At 43.7% G+C, this 21,126-nt stretch overlaps 1 protein-coding gene across 1 annotated transcript in view; it reads left to right on the top strand.

Moving 5' to 3' along the window:
- Positions 1 to 21,126, top strand: part of LOC109881370 (netrin-G1-like) — a 183,361-nt gene that overhangs the window by 146,791 nt on the left and 15,444 nt on the right. Inside the window, exons 7-8 of the mRNA XM_031810890.1 lie at positions 18,894 to 18,920; positions 19,651 to 19,695. Of these exons, the coding sequence (XP_031666750.1) occupies positions 18,894 to 18,920; positions 19,651 to 19,695 (72 nt within the window). The remainder of the gene's footprint in view (positions 1 to 18,893; positions 18,921 to 19,650; positions 19,696 to 21,126) is intronic.

The raw sequence follows: 21,126 nt of genomic DNA, 5'->3' as shown, positions 1-21,126 counted from the left end.
TTGGTAATGTGGACTCCAAGGAACTAGAAGCTCTCGACCTGCCCCACTACAGCGGCGTCGATGAGAATTGATGAGAATGGGGGCGTGCTCGGCCCTCCTTTTCCTGTAGTCCACAATCATCTCCTTTGTCTTGATCACATTGAGGGAGAGATTGATGTCCGGGGCACCACACTGCCAGGTCTCTGACCTCCTCTTTGATCAGGCCTACCACCGTTGTGTCATCGGCAAACTTAACGATGGTGTTGGAGTCGTGCTTGGCCACGCAGTCATGGGTGAACAGGGAGCACAAGAGAGGACTAAGCACGCACCCCTGAGGGGCACCCATATTGAGGTTCAGCATGGCAGATGTGTTGTTGCCTCTCCTTACCACCTGGAGGGCGACCCGTCATGAAGTCCAGGATCCAGTTGCAAAGGGAGGTGTTTAGTCCCAGGGTCCTTAGCTTAGTGATGAACCTTGAGAGCACTATGGTGTTGAACACTGAGTTGTAAGTCAATGAATAGCATTCTCACATAGGTGTTCATTTTATCAAGGGCAGGGTGGAGTGCAATAGAGATTGCATCATTTGTGGATCTGTTGGGGCGGTATGCTGATTGGAGTGGGTCTAGGGCTTCTGGGATGATGGTGTTGATGTGAGCCATGACAAGCATTTCAAAGCACTTCATGGCTAAAGATGTGAGTGCTACAGGTCGAGAGTCATTTAGGCAGTTTACCTTGGTGTCCTTTGGCACAAGGACTATGGTGGTCTGCTTGAAACATGTACAGTACCAGTTCATATTATTATTATATATTATTATGGCAAAAACAGCTCAAATAAGCAAAGAGAGACGACAGTCCATCATTACTTTAAGACATGAATGTCAGTCAATGCGGATAATTTCAAAGAACTTTGAAAGTTTCTTCAAGTGCAGTCACAAAAACCATCAAGCGCTATCATGAAACTGACTCTCATGAGGTCCGCCACAGGAAAGGAAGAACCAGTCACCTGCAGAGGATAAGCTCTATAGAGTCACCACCCTCCGAAATTGCAGCCAAAATAAATGCTTCACAGTGTTCAAGTAACAGACATATCTCAACATGAACTGTTTAGAGGAGACTGTGTGAATCAGGCCTTCATGGTCAAATTGCTGCAAAGAACCCAATACTAAAGGACACAAATTAGAATAAAACACTTGCTTGGGCCAAGAAACACGAGCAATGGACATTAGACCTGTTGAAATATGTACTTTGGTCTGATGAGTTCAAATTTGAGATTCTGCCATGTCTTTGTGAGACACAGAGTAAGGGAACGGATGATCTCCACATGTGTGGTTCCCACCGTGAAGCATGGAGGAGGAGGTGTGATGGTGTGTGGGTGTTTTGCTGGTGACACGGTCTGTGATTTATTTATAATTCAAGGCACACTTAACCAACATGGCTACCACAGAATTCTGCAGCGATATACCATCCCATGTGGTTTGCGCTTAGTGGGAATATAATTTCTTTTCAATAGGACAATGACCCAAAACACACCTCCAGGCTATGTAAGGGCTATTTGACCAAGGAGAGTGTTTGAGTACTGCATCAGATGACCTGGCAACAATCCCCCACCAGAACTCAATGAAGACGGTTTGGGAGGTTTTGGACTGCAGACTGAAGGAAAAGCAGCCAACAAGTGCTCAGAGTATTTTTGAACTCCTTCGAGACTGTTGGAAAAGCATTCCTCATGAAGCTGGTTGAGAGAATACCAAGAGTGTGCAAAGCTGTCATCAAGGCAAATGGTGGCTACCTTGAAGAATCTAAATATAAAATATATTTTGATTTGCGTAACACTTTTTTGGTTACTACTTGATTCCATATGTGTTATTACGTCATTTGGATGTCTTCATTATCATTCTACAATGTACAAAATAGTAAAAATAAAGAAACATTTTGAATGAGTAGGTGTGTCCAAACTTTTTGACTGGTACTGTAGGTGTCACAGACTGGGTCAGAAACATGTTGAAAATGTCAGTGAAGACTTTAATTGATAGAACTGATAGAATTGATAGAACTGACAACTGGTAGAAGTGATAGAACCGACAGAACATATAGAGCTGATAGAACTGACACAACTGGTAGAAGTGATAGAACTGGTAGAACTGATAGAACTGATAGAACTGGTAGAAGTGATAGAACTGGTAGAACTGATAGAACTGGTAGAACTGATAGAACTGGTAGAAGTGATAGAACTGGTAGAACTGATAGAACTGGTAGAACTGATAGAACTGATAGAACTGGTAGAAGTGATAGAACTGGTAGAACTGATAGAACTGGTAGAACTGATAGAACTGATAGAACTGACACAACTGCTAGAAGTGACACAACTGGTAGAACTGATAGAACTGGTAGAACTGGTAGAACTGATAGAACTGATAGAACTGACACAACTGGTAGAACTGATAGAACTGACACAACTGGTAGACGTGATAGAACTGGTAGAACTGATAGAACTGACACAACTGCTAGAAGTGATAGAACTGGTAGAACTGATAGAACTGATAGAACTGACACAACTGCTAGAAGTGACACAACTGGTAGAACTGATAGAACTGGTAGAACTGGTAGAACTGATAGAACTGATAGAACTGACACAACTGGTTGAACTGATAGAACTGGTAGAACTGGTGGAACTGACACAACTAGTAGAAGTGATAGAACTGGTAGAACTGACACAACTGGTAGAACTGGTAGAACTGATAGAACTGGTAGAACTGATAGAATTGATAGAACTGGTAGAACTGTACCCCTCCCAGTCCACGAGGTACTGACGGCCCCTCGCCCGACGCCTCAAATCCAGTATGGAGCGAACGGAGTACGCCGGGGCCCCCTCGATTTCCAAAGGGGGCGGAGGAACCTTCCGCACCTCAGACTCCTGGAGCGTGCCAGCCACCACCGGCCTGAGGAGAGACACATGGAACAAGGGGTTAAAATGGTAATCGGTGGGAAGCTGTAACCGGTAACTAACCTCGTTCAGTCTCCTCAGGACATTAAATGGCCCCACAAACCGCGGCCCCAGCTTCAGGCAGGGCAGGCGGAGGGGCAGGTTTCGGGTCGAGAGCCAGACCCAGTCCCCCGGTGCAAACACCGGGACCTCACTGCAGTGACGGTCTGCGCTGGCCTCATGGCGCAGCACGGCGCGCTGGTGGTGAACATGGGCAGCGTCCCAGGTCTCCTCTGCACGCCTGAGCCAGTCGTCCACCGCAGGACTCTGATGCCAAGGCGCCAGTACCGGCTGGTACCCCAGTACGCGCTGGAAGGGCGAGAGGTTAGTGAAGTAGTGGCGGAGCGAGTTCTGAGCCGTCTCAGCCAAGGGCACGAACACTGCCCACTCCCCCAGCCAGTCCTGACAATAAGACCGCAGAAACCTACCCACATCCTGGTTCACTCTCTCCACCTGCCCATTACTCTCGCTGTGAAAACCCGAGGTAAGGCTGATCGAGACCCCCAGACGTTCCATGAACGCCCTCCAGACCCTCCTGGATACGCACCAGGTTGTAAGTGTTCCTGAGATCTAGTTTGGTGAAGAAGCTCGCCCTGTGCATTGCCTCAATTGCTGTGGCTGTGAGAGTTAGCGGGTAACTGCACTTCACATTGATCTGGTTAAGGGCTCGATAGTCAATACACGGGCACAGACCTCCCTCCAGGGCGTACTCCGGGGCACTCCTCGTCCCCTGCCTCAGGTGGAAGACACGTTCACCGGCGGGTGAACTCCTCGAAGTGGTCCAGCGCCGCATCTCCTTCTACCCACACGGCATTAGCCTACTCCAGGGCTTTCCCCGAGAGGCATGAGACAAGAGCTGACACACTCTCACGTCCCGAAGGAGCCGGGTGGACGGTCCCCAGATACAGGTTCAGCTGCAGCAGGAACCCCTGGCAGCGTGACGCCGTTCCATCAAATCCTGGGAAGGGCGAGACGAATCCTATTGGAACCGGGTGCAGGGGATGTGAGTAGTGGAGGCCCCTGCTGTGCTGGTGGGGGCGCTGGAGGGACTCCCTGTCTCTCCCAGCGGTCCATAGTCTGGACGACGCGGTCCATGACAGCGCCGAGATGGTGAAGCGTCGCCGGGGTGTTCGTAGGGATATTAGTAGGGGTGTTAGAAAGGATAGGGGTGTTTAAAAGGATAGGGGTGTTAGTAGGGATAGGGGTGTTAGTAAGGATAAGGGTGTTAGTAGGGATAGGGGGTTAGTAAGGATAAGGGTGTTAGTAGGGATAGGGGGTTAGTAAGGATAAGGGTGTTAGTAGGGATAGGGGGTTAGTAAGGATAGGGGTGTTAGTAGGGATAGGGTTGTTAATAGGGGTGTTCGTAGGGATATTAGTAGGGGTGTTAGAAAGGATAGGGGTGTTAGTAGGGATAGGGGTGTTAGTAAGGATAAGGGTGTTAGTAGGGATAGGGGGTTAGTAAGGATAAGGGTGTTAGTAGGGATAGGGGCGTTAGAAAGGACAGGGGTGTCAGTAGGGATAGGGGTGTTAGTAAGGATAGGGGTGTTAGTGAGGATAGTGGTGTTAATAGGGGTGTTAGTAAGGATAGGGGTGTTAGTAAGGATAGGGGTGTTAGTAGGGACAGGGGTGTCAGTAAGGATAGGGGCGTTAATAAGGATAGGGGTGTTAAAAAGGATAGGGGTGTTAATAAGGATAGGGGTGTTAATAGGGATAGGGGTGTTAGTAAGGATAGGGGTGTTAATAAGGATAGGGGTGTTAGTAAGGATAGGGGTGTTAGTACGGATAGGGGTGTTAGTAAGGATAGGGCTGTTAGTAAGGATAGGGGTGTTAGTATGAATAGGGGGGTTAGTGAGGATATGGGTGTTAGTAAGGATATGGGTGTAAGTAAGGATATGGGTGTTAGTAAGGATATGGGTGTTAGTAAGGATAGGGGCGTTAGAAAGGACAGGGGTGTCAGTAGGGATAGGGGTGTTAGTAAGGATAGGGGTGTTAGTAAGGATAGGGGTGTTAATAAGGATAGGGGTGTTAATAAGGATAGGGGTGTTAATAAGGATAGGGGTGTTAATAGGGATAGGGGTGTTAGTAAGGATAGGGGTGTTAATAAGGATAGGGGTGTTAATAGGGATAGGGGTGTTAGTAAGGATAGGGGTGTTAGTGAGGATAGTGGTGTTAATAGGGGTGTTAGTAAGGATAGGGGTGTTAGTGAGGATATGGGTGTTAGTAAGGATATGGGTGTAAGTAATGATATGGGTGTTAGTAAGGATAGGGGTGTTAGTAAGGACAGGGGTGTCAGTAAGGATAGGGGTGTTAATAAGGATAGGGGTGTTAATAAGGATAGGGGTGTTAATAAGGATAGGGGTGTTAATAAGGATAGGGGTGTTAATAGGGATAGGGGTGTTAGTAAGGATAGGGGTGTTAATAAGGCTAGGGGTGTTAATAGGGATAGGGGTGTTAGTAAGGATAGGGGTGTTAGTAAGGATAGGGCTGTTAGTAAGGATAGGGGTGTTAATAGGGATAGGGGTGTTAGTAAGGATAGAGGTGTTAGTAAGGATAGGGGTGTTAGTAGGGATAGGGGTGTTAATAGGGTTGTTAGTAGGGATATGGGTGTTAGTAAGGATAGGGGTGTTAGTAAGGATAGGGGTGTTAGTAGGGATAGGGGTGTTAGTAGGGATAGGGGGTTAGTAGGGATAGGGGGGTTAGTAGGGATAGGGGTGTTAGTGAGGATAGTGGTGTTAATAGGGGTGTTAGTAAGGATAGGGGTGTTAGTGAGGATATGGGTGTTAATAAGGATATGGGTGTAAGTAAGGATATGGGTATTAGTAAGGATAGGGGTGTTAGTAAGGACAGGGGTGTCAGTAGGGATAGGGGTGTTAGTAAGGATAGGGGTGTTAATAAGGATAGGGGTGTTAATAAGGATAGGGGTGTTAATAAGGATAGGGGTGTTAATAAGGATAGGGGTGTTAATAGGGATAGGGGTGTTAGTAAGGATAGGGGTGTTAATAAGGATAGGGGTGTTAATAGGGATAGGGGTGTTAGTAAGGATAGGGGTGTTAGTAAGGATAGGGGTGTTAATAGGGATAGGGGTGTTAGTAAGGATAGGGATGTTAGTAAGGATAGGGGTGTTAATAGGGATAGGGGTGTTAGTAAGGATAGGGGTGTTAGTAAGGATTGGGGTGTTAGTAGGGATAGGGGTGTTAATAGGGGTGTTAGTAGGGATATGGGTGTTAGTAAGGATAGGGGTGTTAGTAAGGATAGGGGTGTTAGTAAGGATAGGGGTGTTAGTAAGGGCAGGGGTGTTAGTAGGGATAGGGGTGTTAATAGGGGTGTTAGTAGGGATATGGGTGTTAGTAAGGATAGGGGTGTTAGTATGGATAGGGGTGTTAGTAAGGATAGGGGTGTTAGTAAGAATAGGGGGGTTAGTGAGGATATTGGTGTTAGTAAGGATATGAGTGTAAGTAAGGATATGGGTGTTAGTAGGGATAGAGGTGTTAGTAGGGATAGGGGGTTAGTAGGGATATGGGGGTTAGTAGGGATAGGGGGGTTAGTAGGGATAGGGGGGTTAGTAATGATAGGGGTGTTGATAGGGGTGTTAGTAAGGATAGGGGTGTTGATAGGGGTGTTAGTAAGGATAGGGGTGTTAATAGGGGTGTTAGTAAGGATAGGGGTGTTAGTAAGGATAGGGGTGTTAGTAGGGACAGGGGTGTCAGTAAGGATAGGGGCGTTAATAAGGATAGGGGTGTTAATAAGGATAGGGGTGTTAATAAGGATAGGGGTGTTAATAGGGATAGGGGTGTTAGTACGGATAGGGGTGTTAGTAAGGATAGGGCTGTTAGTAAGGATAGGGGTGTTAGTATGAATAGGGGGGTTAGTGAGGATATGGGTGTTAGTAAGGATATGGGTGTAAGTAAGGATATGGGTGTTAGTAAGGATATGGGTGTTAGTAAGGATAGGGGCGTTAGAAAGGACAGGGGTGTCAGTAGGGATAGGGGTGTTAGTAAGGATAGGGGTGTTAGTAAGGATAGGGGTGTTAATAAGGATAGGGGTGTTAATAAGGATAGGGGTGTTAATAAGGATAGGGGTGTTAATAGGGATAGGGGTGTTAGTAAGGATAGGGGTGTTAATAAGGATAGGGGTGTTAATAGGGATAGGGGTGTTAGTAAGGATAGGGGTGTTAGTGAGGATAGTGGTGTTAATAGGGGTGTTAGTAAGGATAGGGGTGTTAGTGAGGATATGGGTGTTAGTAAGGATATGGGTGTAAGTAATGATATGGGTGTTAGTAAGGATAGGGGTGTTAGTAAGGACAGGGGTGTCAGTAAGGATAGGGGTGTTAATAAGGATAGGGGTGTTAATAAGGATAGGGGTGTTAATAAGGATAGGGGTGTTAATAAGGATAGGGGTGTTAATAGGGATAGGGGTGTTAGTAAGGATAGGGGTGTTAATAAGGCTAGGGGTGTTAATAGGGATAGGGGTGTTAGTAAGGATAGGGGTGTTAGTAAGGATAGGGGTGTTAATAGGGATAGGGGTGTTAGTAAGGATAGGGCTGTTAGTAAGGATAGGGGTGTTAATAGGGATAGGGGTGTTAGTAAGGATAGAGGTGTTAGTAAGGATAGGGGTGTTAGTAGGGATAGGGGTGTTAATAGGGTTGTTAGTAGGGATATGGGTGTTAGTAAGGATAGGGGTGTTAGTAAGGATAGGGGTGTTAGTAGGGATAGGGGTGTTAGTAGGGATAGGGGGTTAGTAGGGATAGGGGGGTTAGTAGGGATAGGGGTGTTAGTGAGGATAGTGGTGTTAATAGGGGTGTTAGTAAGGATAGGGGTGTTAGTGAGGATATGGGTGTTAATAAGGATATGGGTGTAAGTAAGGATATGGGTATTAGTAAGGATAGGGGTGTTAGTAAGGACAGGGGTGTCAGTAGGGATAGGGGTGTTAGTAAGGATAGGGGTGTTAATAAGGATAGGGGTGTTAATAAGGATAGGGGTGTTAATAAGGATAGGGGTGTTAATAAGGATAGGGGTGTTAATAGGGATAGGGGTGTTAGTAAGGATAGGGGTGTTAATAAGGATAGGGGTGTTAATAGGGATAGGGGTGATAGTAAGGATAGGGGTGTTAGTAAGGATAGGGGTGTTAATAGGGATAGGGGTGTTAGTAAGGATAGGGATGTTAGTAAGGATAGGGGTGTTAATAGGGATAGGGGTGTTAGTAAGGATAGGGGTGTTAGTAAGGATTGGGGTGTTAGTAGGGATAGGGGTGTTAATAGGGGTGTTAGTAGGGATATGGGTGTTAGTAAGGATAGGGGTGTTAGTAAGGATAGGGGTGTTAGTAAGGATAGGGGTGTTAGTAAGGGCAGGGGTGTCAGTAAGGATAGGGGCGTTAATAAGGATAGGGGTGTTAGTAGGGATAGGGGGTTAGTAGGGATATGGGGGTTAGTAGGGATAGGGGGGTTAGTAGGGATAGGGGGGTTAGTAATGATAGGGGTGTTGATAGGGGTGTTAGTAAGGATAGGGGTGTTGATAGGGGGTGTTAGTAAGGATAGGGGTGTTAATAGGGGTGTTAGTAAGGATAGGGGTGTTAGTAAGGATAGGGGTGTTAGTAGGGACAGGGGTGTCAGTAAGGATAGGGGCGTTAATAAGGATAGGGGTGTTAATAAGGATAGGGGTGTTAATAAGGATAGGGGTGTTAATAGGGATAGGGGTGTTAGTAAGGATAGGGGTGTTAATAAGGATAGGGGTGTTAGTAAGGATAGGGGTGTTAATAAGGATAGGGGTGTTAGTAAGGATAGGGGCGTTAGAAAGGACAGGGGTGTCAGTAGGGATAGGGGTGTTAGTAAGGATAGGGGGGTTAGTGAGGATAGTGGTGTTAATAGGGGTGTTAGTAAGGATAGGGGTGTTAGTAAGGATAGGGGTGTTAATAAGGATAGGGGTGTTAATAAGGATAGGGGTGTTAATAAGGATAGGGGTGTTAATAGGGATAGGGGTGTTAGTAAGGATAGGGGTGTTAATAAGGATAGGGGTGTTAATAGGGATAGGGGTGTTAGTAAGGATAGGGGTGTTAGTGAGGATAGTGGTGTTAATAGGGGTGTTAGTAAGGATAGGGGTGTTAGTGAGGATATGGGTGTTAGTAAGGATATGAGTGTAAGTAATGATATAGGTGTTAGTAAGGATAGGGGTGTTAGTAAGGACAGGGGTGTCAGTAAGGATAGGGGTGTTAATAAGGATAGGGGTGTTAATAAGGATAGGGGTGTTAATAAGGATAGGGGTGTTAATAAGGATAGGGGTGTTAATAGGGATAGGGGTGTTAGTAAGGATAGGGGTGTTAATAAGGCTAGGGGTGTTAATAGGGATAGGGGTGTTAGTAAGGATAGGGGTGTTAGTAAGGATAGGGGTGTTAGTAAGGATAGGGGTGTTAATAGGGATAGGGGTGTTAGTAAGGATAGGGCTGTTAGTAAGGATAGGGGTGTTAATAGGGATAGGGGTGTTAGTAAGGATAGAGGTGTTAGTAAGGATAGGGGTGTTAGTAGGGATAGGGGTGTTAATAGGGTTGTTAGTAGGGATATGGGTGTTAGTAAGGATAGGGGTGTTAGTAGGGATAGGGGTGTTAGTAGGGATAGGGGGTTAGTAGGGATAGGGGGGTTAGTAGGGATAGGGGTGTTAGTGAGGATAGTGGTGTTAATAGGGGTGTTAGTAAGGATAGGGGTGTTAGTGAGGATATGGGTGTTAATAAGGATATGGGTTTAAGTAAGGATATGGGTATTAGTAAGGATAGGGGTGTTAGTAAGGACAGGGGTGTCAGTAGGGATAGGGGTGTTAGTAAGGATAGGGGTGTTAATAAGGATAGGGGTGTTAATAAGGATAGGGGTGTTAATAAGGATAGGGGTGTTAATAAGGATAGGGGTGTTAGTGAGGATAGTGGTGTTAATAGGGGTGTTAGTAAGGATAGGGGTGTTAGTGAGGATATGGGTGTTAGTAAGGATATGGGTGTAAGTAATGATATAGGTGTTAGTAAGGATAGGGGTGTTAGTAAGGACAGGGGTGTCAGTAAGGATAGGGGTGTTAATAAGGATAGGGGTGTTAATAAGGATAGGGGTGTTAATAAGGATAGGGGTGTTAATAAGGATAGGGGTGTTAATAGGGATAGGGGTGTTAATAAGGATAGGGGTGTTAATAAGGCTAGGGGTGTTAATAGGGATAGGGGTGTTAGTAAGGATAGGGGTGTTAGTAAGGATAGGGGTGTTAGTAAGGATAGGGGTGTTAATAGGGATAGGGGTGTTAGTAAGGATAGGGCTGTTAGTAAGGATAGGGGTGTTAATAGGGATAGGGGTGTTAGTAAGGATAGAGGTGTTAGTAAGGATAGGGGTGTTAGTAGGGATAGGGGTGTTAATAGGGGTGTTAGTAGGGATATGGGTGTTAGTAAGGATAGGGGTGTTAATAGGGATAGGGGTGTTAGTAAGGATAGGGGTGTTAGTAAGGATTGGGGTGTTAGTAGGGATAGGGGTGTTAATAGGGGTGTTAGTAGGGATATGGGTGTTAGTAAGGATAGGGGTGTTAGTAAGGATAGGGGTGTTAGTAAGGATAGGGGTTTTAGTAAGGGCAGGGGTGTTAGTAGGGATAGGGGTGTTAATAGGGGTGTTAGTAGGGATATGGGTGTTAGTAAGGATAGGGGTGTTAGTATGGATAGGGGTGTTAGTAAGGATAGGGATGTTAGTAAGGATAGGGGTGTTAATAGGGATAGGGGTGTTAGTAAGGATAGGGGTGTTAGTAAGGATTGGGGTGTTAGTAGGGATAGGGGTGTTAATAGGGGTGTTAGTAGGGATATGGGTGTTAGTAAGGATAGGGGTGTTAGTAAGGATAGGGGTGTTAGTAAGGATAGGGGTGTTAGTAAGGGCAGGGGTGTTAGTAGGGAAGGAGGTGTTAGTAGGGATAGGGGGTTAGTAGGGATATGGGGGTTAGTAGGGATATGGGGGTTAGTAGGGATAGGGGGGTTAGTAGGGATAGGGGGGTTAGTAATGATAGGGGTGTTGATAGGGGTGTTAGTAAGGATAGGGGTGTTAATAAGGATAGGGGTGTTAATAAGGATAGGGGTGTTAATAGGGATAGGGGTGTTAGTAAGGATAGGGGTGTTAATAAGGCTAGGGGTGTTAATAGGGATAGGGGTGTTAGTAAGGATAGGGGTGTTAGTAAGGATAGGGGTGTTAGTAAGGATAGGGGTGTTAGTAAGGATAGGGGTGTTAGTAAGGATAGGGGTGTTAATAGGGATAGGGGTGTTAGTAAGGATAGGGCTGTTAGTAAGGATAGGGGTGTTAATAGGGATAGGGGTGTTAGTAAGGATAGAGGTGTTAGTAAGGATAGGGGTGTTAGTAGGGATAGGGGTGTTAATAGGGTTGTTAGTAGGGATATGGGTGTTAGTAAGGATAGGGGTGTTAGTAAGGATAGGGGTGTTAGTAGGGATAGGGGTGTTAGTAGGGATAGGGGGTTAGTAGGGATAGGGGGGTTAGTAGGGATAGGGGTGTTAGTGAGGATAGTGGTGTTAATAGGGGTGTTAGTAAGGATAGGGGTGTTAGTGAGGATATGGGTGTTAATAAGGATATGGGTGCAAGTAAGGATATGGGTGTTAGTAAGGATAGGGGTGTTAGTAAGGACAGGGGTGTCAGTAGGGATAGGGGTGTTAGTAAGGATAGGGGTGTTAATAAGGATAGGGGTGTTAATAAGGATAGGGGTGTTAATAGGGATAGGGGTGTTAGTAAGGATAGGGGTGTTAGTAAGGATTGGGGTGTTAGTAGGGATAGGGGTGTTAATAGGGGTGTTAGTAGGGATATGGGTGTTAGTAAGGATAGGGGTGTTAGTAAGGATAGGGGTGTTAGTAAGGGTAGGGGTGTTAGTAAGGGCAGGGGTGTTAGTAGGGATAGGGGTGTTAATAGGGGTGTTAGTAGGGATATGGGTGTTAGTAAGGATAGGGGTGTTAGTATGGATAGGGGTGTTAGTAAGGATAGGGATGTTAGTAAGGATAGGGGTGTTAATAGGGATAGGGGTGTTAGTAAGGATAGGGGTGTTAGTAAGGATTGGGGTGTTAGTAGGGATAGGGGTGTTAATAGGGGTGTTAGTAGGGATATGGGTGTTAGTAAGGATAGGGGTGTTAGTAAGGATAGGGGTGTTAGTAAGGATAGGGGTGTTAGTAAGGGCAGGGGTGTTAGTAGGGATTGGGGTGTTAATAGGGGTGTTAGTAGGGATATGGGTGTTAGTAAGGATAGGGGTGTTAGTATGGATAGGGGTGTTAGTAAGGATAGGGGTGTTAGTAAGAATAGGGGGGTTAGTGAGGATATTGGTGTTAGTAAGGATATGAGTGTAAGTAAGGATATGGGTGTTAGTAGGGAAGGAGGTGTTAGTAGGGATAGGGGGTTAGTAGGGATATGGGGGTTAGTAGGGATATGGGGGTTAGTAGGGATAGGGGGGTTAGTAGGGATAGGGGGGTTAGTAATGATAGGGGTGTTGATAGGGGTGTTAGTAAGGATAGGGGTGTTGATAGGGGTGTTAGTAAGGATAGGGGTGTTACTAAGGATAGGGGTGTTAATAGGGGTGTTAGTAAGGATAGGGGTGTTAGTAAGGGTAGGGGTGTTAGTGAGGATATGGGTGTTAGTAAGGATAGGGGTGTTAGTAAGGATAGTGGTGTTAGTAGGGATAGGGGTGTTAGTAAGGATAGGGGTGTTAGTAGGGTGTAGGGTTAGTAGGGTGTTAGTAAGGATATGGGTGTAGGTAGGGATAGGGGTGTTAATAGGGTTGGTTAGTAAGGATAGGGGTGTTAATAGGGTTGGTTAGTAAGGATAGGGGTGTTAATAGGGTTGGTTAGTAGGGATAGGGGTGTTAATAGGGTTGGTTAGTAAGGATAGGGGTGTTAATAGGGGTGTTAGTAAGGATTGGGGTGTTAGTAAGGATAGGGGTGTTAGTAAGGATAGGGTGTTAGTAAGGATAGGGGGTTAGTAAGGATAGGGGTGTTAGTAAGGATAGGGGGTTAGTAAGGATAGGGGTGTGTTAGTAAGGATAGGGGTGTTAATAGGGGTGTTAGTAAGGATAGGGGTGTTAATAGGGGTGTTAGTAAGGATAGGGGTGTTAGTAAGGATATGGGTGTTAGTAAGGATAGGGTTGTTAGTAAGGATAGGGGTGTTAGTAAGGATAGGGTTGTTAGTAAGGATAGGGTTGTTAGTAAGGATATGGGTGTTAATAGGGGTGTTAGTAAGGATATGGGTGTTAGTAAGGATAGGGGGGTTAGTAAGGATAGGGGTGTTAGTAAGGATAGGGGTTGTTGGTTGGGATAGGGTGTTGGTAAGGATAGGGGTGTTAGTAAGGATATGGGTGTTAGTAAGGATAGGGTGTTAGTAAGGATAGGGGGGTTCGTAGGGATAGGGTTTTAGTAAGGATAAGGGTGTTAATAGGGTGTAGGGTTAGTAGGGTGTTAATAGGGTGTAGGGTTAGTAGGGTGTTAATAGGGTGTTAGTAGGGGTGTTAGTAAGGATAACGGGTGTTAATAGGGTGTTAGTAGGGGTGTTGGTAGGGCTGTTAGTAGGTTATTAGTAGGGATATTAGTAGGGGTGTTTGTAGGGATAGGGGTGTTAGTAGGGCTGTTAGTAGGGATGTTAGTAGGGGTGTTAGTAGGGATGTTAGTAGGCTATTAGTAGGGTATTAGTAGGGGTCTTAATGGGATGTTAGTAGGGGTGTTAGTAGGGGTGTTAGTAGGGATGTTAGTAGGGATGTCAGTAGGGGTGTTAGTAGGGATAGGGGTGTTAGTAGGGATGTTAGTAGGGATGTCAGTAGGGGTGTTAGTAGGGTATTAGTAGGGGTCGTAATGGGATGTTAGTAGGGATGTCAGTAGGGGTGTTAGTAGGGATATTAGTAGGGATATCAGTAGGGGTGTTGGTAGGGATAGGGGTGTTAGTAGGGGTGTTAGTAGGGATGTTAGTAGGGATGTTAGTAGGGATATTAGTAGGGATATCAGTAGGGGTGTGGTAGGGATGTTAGTAGGGTATTAGTAGGGGTCTTAATGGGATGTTCGTAGGGGTGTTAGTAGGGGTGTTAGTAGGGATATTAGTAGGGATGTTAGTAGGGATATCAGTAGGGGTGTTAGTAGGGATATTAGTAGGGATGTTAGCAGGGATGTCAGTATGGGTGTTAGTAGGAATTTTAGTAGGGGTGTTAGTAGGGATGTTAGTAGGGGTGTTAATAGGGGTGTTAGTAGGGATATTTGTAGGGGTGTTAGTAGGGATGTCAGTAGGGGTGTTAGTAGGGGTGTTAGTAGGGGTGTTAATAGGGATGTTAGTAGGGGTGTTAGTAGGGATGTTAGTAGGGATGTTAGTAGGGGTGTTAGTAGGGATGTTAGCAGGGATAGGGGTGTTAGTAGGGGTGTTAGTAGGGGTGTTAGTAGGGGTGTTAGCAGGGATGTCAGTAGGGATGTTAGTAGGGTTGTTAGTAGGGGTGTTAATAGGGATATGGGTGTTAGTATGGGTGTTAGTATGGGTGTTAGTAGGGATGTTAGTAGGGGTGTTAGTAGGGGTGTTAGTAGGGATGTTAGTAGGGGTGTTAGTAGGGATGTTAGTAGGGATGTCAGTAGGGGTGTTAGTAGGGATAGGGGTGTTAGTAGGGATGGTAGCAGGGATGTCAGTAGGGGTGTAAGTAGGGATGTTAGTAGGGGTGTTAGTAGGGATGTTAGTAGGGATGTTAGTAGGGGTGTTAGTAGGAGTGTTAGTAGGGATAGGGGTGTTAGTATGGGTGTTAGTAGGGATGTTAGTAGGGGTGTTAGTAGGGATGTCAGTAGGGGTGTTAGTAGGGATGTTAGTAGAGATGTTAGTAGGGGTGTTAGTAGGGATGTTAGTAGGGATAGGGGTGTTAGTAGGGATGTTAGTAGGGATGTCAGTAGGGGTGTTAGTAGGGATGTTAATAGAGATGTTAGTAGGGGTGTTAGTAGGGATAGGGGTGTTAGTATGGATAGGGGTGTTAGTATGGGTGTTAGTAGGGGTGTTAGTAGGGGTGTTAGTAGGTATTCTCTACATCTTTAAGAAATGTTAAAACATTGTGTGAGAAATCCTAGTTTAGAAATGCTTTTGCGAAATCAGTTGTCTATCCCATTCCACGTTGATTTATTTTGTTCTCAGAACATTGCAACATTTCCAGCCTTGATTTTGTTGACATTTGAAGGCCATGATTATCATCAGTGCTTGGCCCATCAACAAGGAAGACTTTGTGTTTGGGCCATTGTGAATGAGTGCTTGGTTAGGCCCATGGAACGTATCATCCCTAATTCACCGTCTCGTCTGTTGGCCCACTGCTGTGAATCAGTGGAAACTGTGGAGTGCCTAAAGCTGTAAAGTAGTCCATGAAAAGAGATGGACAATCTTTCGGTAAAAGTCAAGGGTTTGCGATTGATTAATGCCAAACACGAGAAAAAAAAACTGTTGTAAAGAAAATACATGTTTCAATCTCTTCCCGCTGGGCAAATTCCCACGTCATTTCAATGTGGAAATGTTTTTATTATAAATATTTTTATTTCACCTTTATTTAACCAGGTAGGCTAGTTGAGAACACCTTTATTTAACCAGGTAGGCAGGTTGAGAACACCTTTATTTAACCAGGTAGGCTAGTTGAGAACACCTTTATTTAACCAGGTAGGCTAGTTGAGAGCAAGTTCTCATTTACAACTGCGACCTGGCCAACATAAAGTTTAGCAATTCGACACATACAACAACACAGAGTTACACATGGAATAAACAAAACATACAGTCAATAATACAGTAGAACAAAAGAAAACAAAAAGTCTATATACAGTGAGTGCAAATGAGGTAAGTTAAGGAAATAAATAGGCCATGATGGCGAAGTAATTACAATATAGCAATTAAACACTGGAATGGTAGATCGGCAGAAGATGAATGTGTAAACGTGGGTAATATTTGTTTGAGACGTTGATCAATGATATTTTAACCTTTATTCGTCGACTGGAAAAGACAGCTAGAAGTGAGTTGAATTCCCAATGTATTATCACCATGCTTTCAACCATCTAAAAACACAACCAAATTCCAATGGAAAAAAAACTATGTCAGATATTTTGTTTTTATTTTAAAAACAGATTCATGTTTTATCACTGTGCTTCATCAAATAGCAGAATCTGAATGACCTGGATTGTAGTTGAGATTACATTAAAAGTCCATGGTGCAAGTGATCAATGCTGTTCGAGATTCTGTGCAGATTATTATAGTAATTATACTGTTATTATAGTAATTGTGAAGATCTTCAAAGACAAAGCCATTTCTGCATGCTATGTTGAACATGCACGCTTTCTATGACTCCATAAGACATTTATAGTTAGGTTACGGTAGGCTAACCTCAACATGTTACTCATTTTAAGTTTGAATAAATGGTGTTATGGCCTACAATAATATAAAAATTATATCTGCCATTTAGCAGACTTACAGTCATGCGTGCATACATTTGACATACATTTGACATACATTTTACATATGGGTGGTGTACCCCTACCTACATGTACGTATTACCCCCTACCTACATGTACGTATTACCCCCTACCTACATGTACCCCTACCTACATGTACCCCTACCTACATGTACCCCTACCTACATGTACGTTTTCCCCCCTACCTACATGTACCCCTACCTACATGTACCCCTACCTACATGTACGTTTTCCCCCCAACCTACATGTACCCCTACCTACATGTACATATTACCCCTACCTACATGTACCCCTACCTACATGTACCCCTACCTACATGTACATTTCCCCCCCTACCTACATGTACCCCTACCTACATGTACCCCTACCTACATGTACCCCTACCTACATGTACGTTTTCCCCCCTACCTACATGTACCCCTACCTACGTTTTCCCCCCTACCTACATGTACCCCTACCTACATTTTCCCCCCTGCACATCAACCCGGTACAGGTACAGGTACAGGTACGCCGCCTCGTTATTGTTATTTATTTTGTTACAATTTTCTATTTTCATTTGCCAATTTTCATACGTTTTAACTCTGCATTGTTGGTTAAGGGCTCGTCAGTAAGCATTTTATAGTAAAGTCTACACCTGTTGTTGTTCGGCGCATGTGACAAATACAATTTGATTTGACTGATTTGATTTGATCTGATTCAATCCTATTCTTTAACTTTCATGTCTGGTTTAGTTGGAGACGTGAATCCGACATATCATTTCGACATATCAACTTGTCGGCAAGTTAATAGGCTGTTTTCTGTATTGCAAAAGAGTTTAGTTGTCAACACAACCAAATATCAACATAAAAATGTTTTGATTTATCTTTTGTGTCACTGGCTTAGTCTGGATTTAATTCCAGTTTGTCTACAAATTAATAATTGATATGTTGGATTCATGTCTCTATCTTAACCAAGAATCAAACTTAAAGAATTCGACTTAATCAAATTAAACTTTACAATGCCTTAAAAGTTGTATTTAATTTCATTTGGTCCAATTATTTAACTTCATTTTTGGTTGAGGTGGAGATGTGAATCAGACACATCAATTATTAATTTGAAGACAAAGTAGAATTAAATCCAGACTAAGTCAGTGGAACAGATAGAACTATCCAAGCAGAAGATACATCTCCTTCAAATGTTGATATTTGGTTGCGTTGACAACCAAACAAACTCGATATTGAATTTTATTGTCACGTTTTGACCTCAGTTCTTTTGTTATGTCTTTGTTTTAGGTTGGTCAGGGCTTGAGTTGGGGTGGGTTGTCTATGTTCCGTTTTCTATGTTGTGTTTTCGCGTTTGGCCTGGTATGGTTCTCAATCAGAGGCAGGTGTCGTTAGTTGTCTCTGATTGACAATCATACTTAGGTAGCCTTTTCCCACTTGTGTTTCGTGGGTGTATATTTTCTGTCTTTGTGTTTGTCACCAGACAGGACTGTTTCGTTTCGTTTCATTCTCGTTGTAAATTTTTGTTTTAGTGTTCTGAGTTGAATAAATGTCGTCATGAACGAGTACCACGCTGCGCTTTGGTCCGATCCTTCATACGACGGCCGTTACATTTATCTACAAATTAATAATGTGATGGATTCCCCTCTCAAGCTCAACCAAAAATCAACTTTAAAAATGAAATTGAATCTGATAAAACGTTAAATAAATGCTTTATTTCAATAAAGTTTTTTGTTTTTTCCCTTTTTTTTCACTTCGATTTTTGGTTTGGATGTTGATGTGAATCCAACATATTAACGATTAACTTTATAATCAACCAAAAGCTTAAAATCCTAGGCCTATATGTATCGTCTCTTTTTAGTTGAACCCTGGGTTGAATTGAAACAATAGCTGTTGATGACTTTGTAAATGCTTTACAGATCTATTATAATTGATGCTATATGATTTATAGAGTATGGTTACATTTCATTTGCTATGTTAAACACATCTTTTGGAATGACTTCTCAGAACAAAAGTGAATATATTTAGTTAATATGAGATTTATTGATAATCATTTTCACGATAGCGCATTGGCCGTAATCAATGACAAATATCAAAGCTAGTCTTAGTTATATCCCTGGATGGGAGACCAAATAAATAGCTGTAGATAGATCAACTCTTCAGTAGGAGATGCTTCTTCCTTCTTCTTCTTTGTTTTTCTGATAGTGGATAGACGTAACAATGATCGGACGTTGTTTCAAAGGAATAAACTCAACCAATTTTAGACAAGGATAATCCTGTGGTTGGCATTTCACCAGTTTACACGATATCTCTTCTTTTATATATACACTGTATAAATTCTGTATCTTCCGGGAATTTTAAGTTTAGTTTGTGGCCTATTCTACTCTGATATTTTAAGAGGTAAAAGATGAAAGCTTACATACTTTGATCATGTCTCTTTCTCTCTTTGTCATTTAAAAAAAAGATATATATCTTTCTCTCCCTTCATTCTTTTTCTCCATAGGTATCCATAGAAGTCATGGACCAGTGCGTAAGTAAACCAACATTTAAATACATTTATAATTTTCACCTCAGACTTCATCTTTTATAAGAATCCATTTCTGGGGAGCATCGACAAACGATAATGTCTTTAAGAGATGACTGTGTCGTTTTTAGCCATGTGGGCCTCGGTGCTTGTTCCCCAAATAGTGGAGGTGAACGTCTTTTAGCTAGATAAGCTTCTTGAGCCTCTCAAAATGTCTACTCACTCATGTTGCATGAAAGAAGTCATTAGTAATTTTTTTAACCTTTATTTAACTAGGCAAGTCAGTTAAGAACAAATTCTTATTTACAATGACGGCCTAGCGGGGAACAGTAGGTTAACTGCCTTGTTCTGGGGCAGAGCGACAGATTTTTACCTTGTCAGCTCGGGGATTCAATCCAGCAACCTTTCGGTTACTGACCACTAGGCTACCTGCCACCCCCTTGTAGATCCAAGTCCCTAAAGCACAAACCATTATCTATTACCATTATCATAGTTGGTATCGAAATGGAACATGAATCAAGATTCTAGAGTATTTTGGTGGAGATTACAAACACTGCTACTCAGTGACCTTGACTCTCTCTATTATAACAGTCGTGCATGTTCACGCAACATCATTAGGACTGCCTTTAGTGAGAAGGCTGTGCATGCTGTCAATGTGCATTCAATTAATCCAGGATGAACTATCTGATAGCGTAAAGTAACTGTCACTTATATGACCTCTCCCATCTTTACACAGATCGAGCTAATGCTTCATCTCTAGGTGTTGCAAACCGTAATCAAGGTAGGCTAAAATTGAGGTTGATTTGATTCTTACTAAACTGAAATTCAAGAACTGAAATTGGGGTAATGCTGTCCCATTCACACTGTGAACTCTCTCTCACACACACACACACACACACACACACACACACACACACACACACACACACACACACACACACACACACACACACACACACACACACACACACACACACACACACACACACACACTCCAGCCATTCTAATACAGACCTCTGAAAAGTCCACAACATTAGGAGACATCCAGTGATCACCTACACCTCTCCTCAGCCCCCCCCCTTCTCTCTCTCTCTCTCTCTCTCTCTCTCTCTCACACACACACCTCAACCTCTCCTCAGCTCTTAGATGCCTTTGATCAGGCCCTCTATCTTAATTACCCACAATTCTCTCCATGGGGGCTTCCCCTCTGCTATCCTCACTGAGAGGAGAGTATAGGAAAAGGAGAGAGAATAGAGAGAAGTGGGATGAGAGAGAGAGAGAGGATAAGAGAGAAGAGGAAATTGACAGAGGGAAGAGAGAGGAGAGAAGAGGATAGAGGGAGAAAACAGAGAGTGAGAGAGGATAAGGAGAGTAGAGAGAAAACAGAGAGTGAGAGACGACAAGGAGAGCAGAGAGAGGGAGTACCAGCAGAGTAGAGTGAGAGAAAACAGAGAAAAAACACAGGATGAGTCTTCTGTCAAAGGAACTGATAACTAAACCAAGATTTATAGTCGCCATTTTTCTCTCCAATTGGAGCAAATTAAGCACATTGGGCAGAACAAGCAAGGAGGTGGGAATAACCAAGTACAAGCTGTTGGTGCGTTTTAGCATGTATTCACATATTTCCGATAGGTAACACCTACTCTGTGAATGTCCTATATCATTTAGGAGATATAAGAAAGCTCAGGAAATATTAATACTGTTTTTGGACCCACAATTAACCCCTTATTTTGTTGTCACGAAAACCACCTCCAAACTTCGATCCGTTTGTATGGGCTACCGTCAGACGAATCCTGTGACACTTGTGGGAGTCGTAGAGCAAAACAGAGAACGCCATTGTGTTCGTTAGAGTCAAACGGTTTGGACATTACAGACAGAAGTTGGCACTTCGGTATTACCGACATCAGACAAGTTCTGTGACACTTTACGAGGGTTTTGTAGGCGGTCTGACGAACAAACACTGTAGCTTATCCACCTTCCACCGTAGATGAGGAAGGCTGACATGGGCGGATGTGGTGGATTGATTCCAGTGGCGATCAGTGCCCTTTAAGATAAGGGTTGGATAATAATTTTTCATGAACACGGCCTTATTTCTATTACAGCATGTTGGATGACTGTCATTCATATTCCATTCACCCAGTTCAATGTAACAGCGAGAGGTTTAGGTTACTGTCATTCATATCCCATTCACCCAGTTCAATGTAACAGTGAT

Source organism: Oncorhynchus kisutch, linkage group LG30, assembly GCF_002021735.2.
Source record: "Oncorhynchus kisutch isolate 150728-3 linkage group LG30, Okis_V2, whole genome shotgun sequence".
NCBI lineage: Eukaryota > Metazoa > Chordata > Actinopteri > Salmoniformes > Salmonidae > Oncorhynchus > Oncorhynchus kisutch.
Note: the sequence above shows the minus strand (reverse complement) of the source record. Positions and strands in the feature narration are given on the sequence as shown.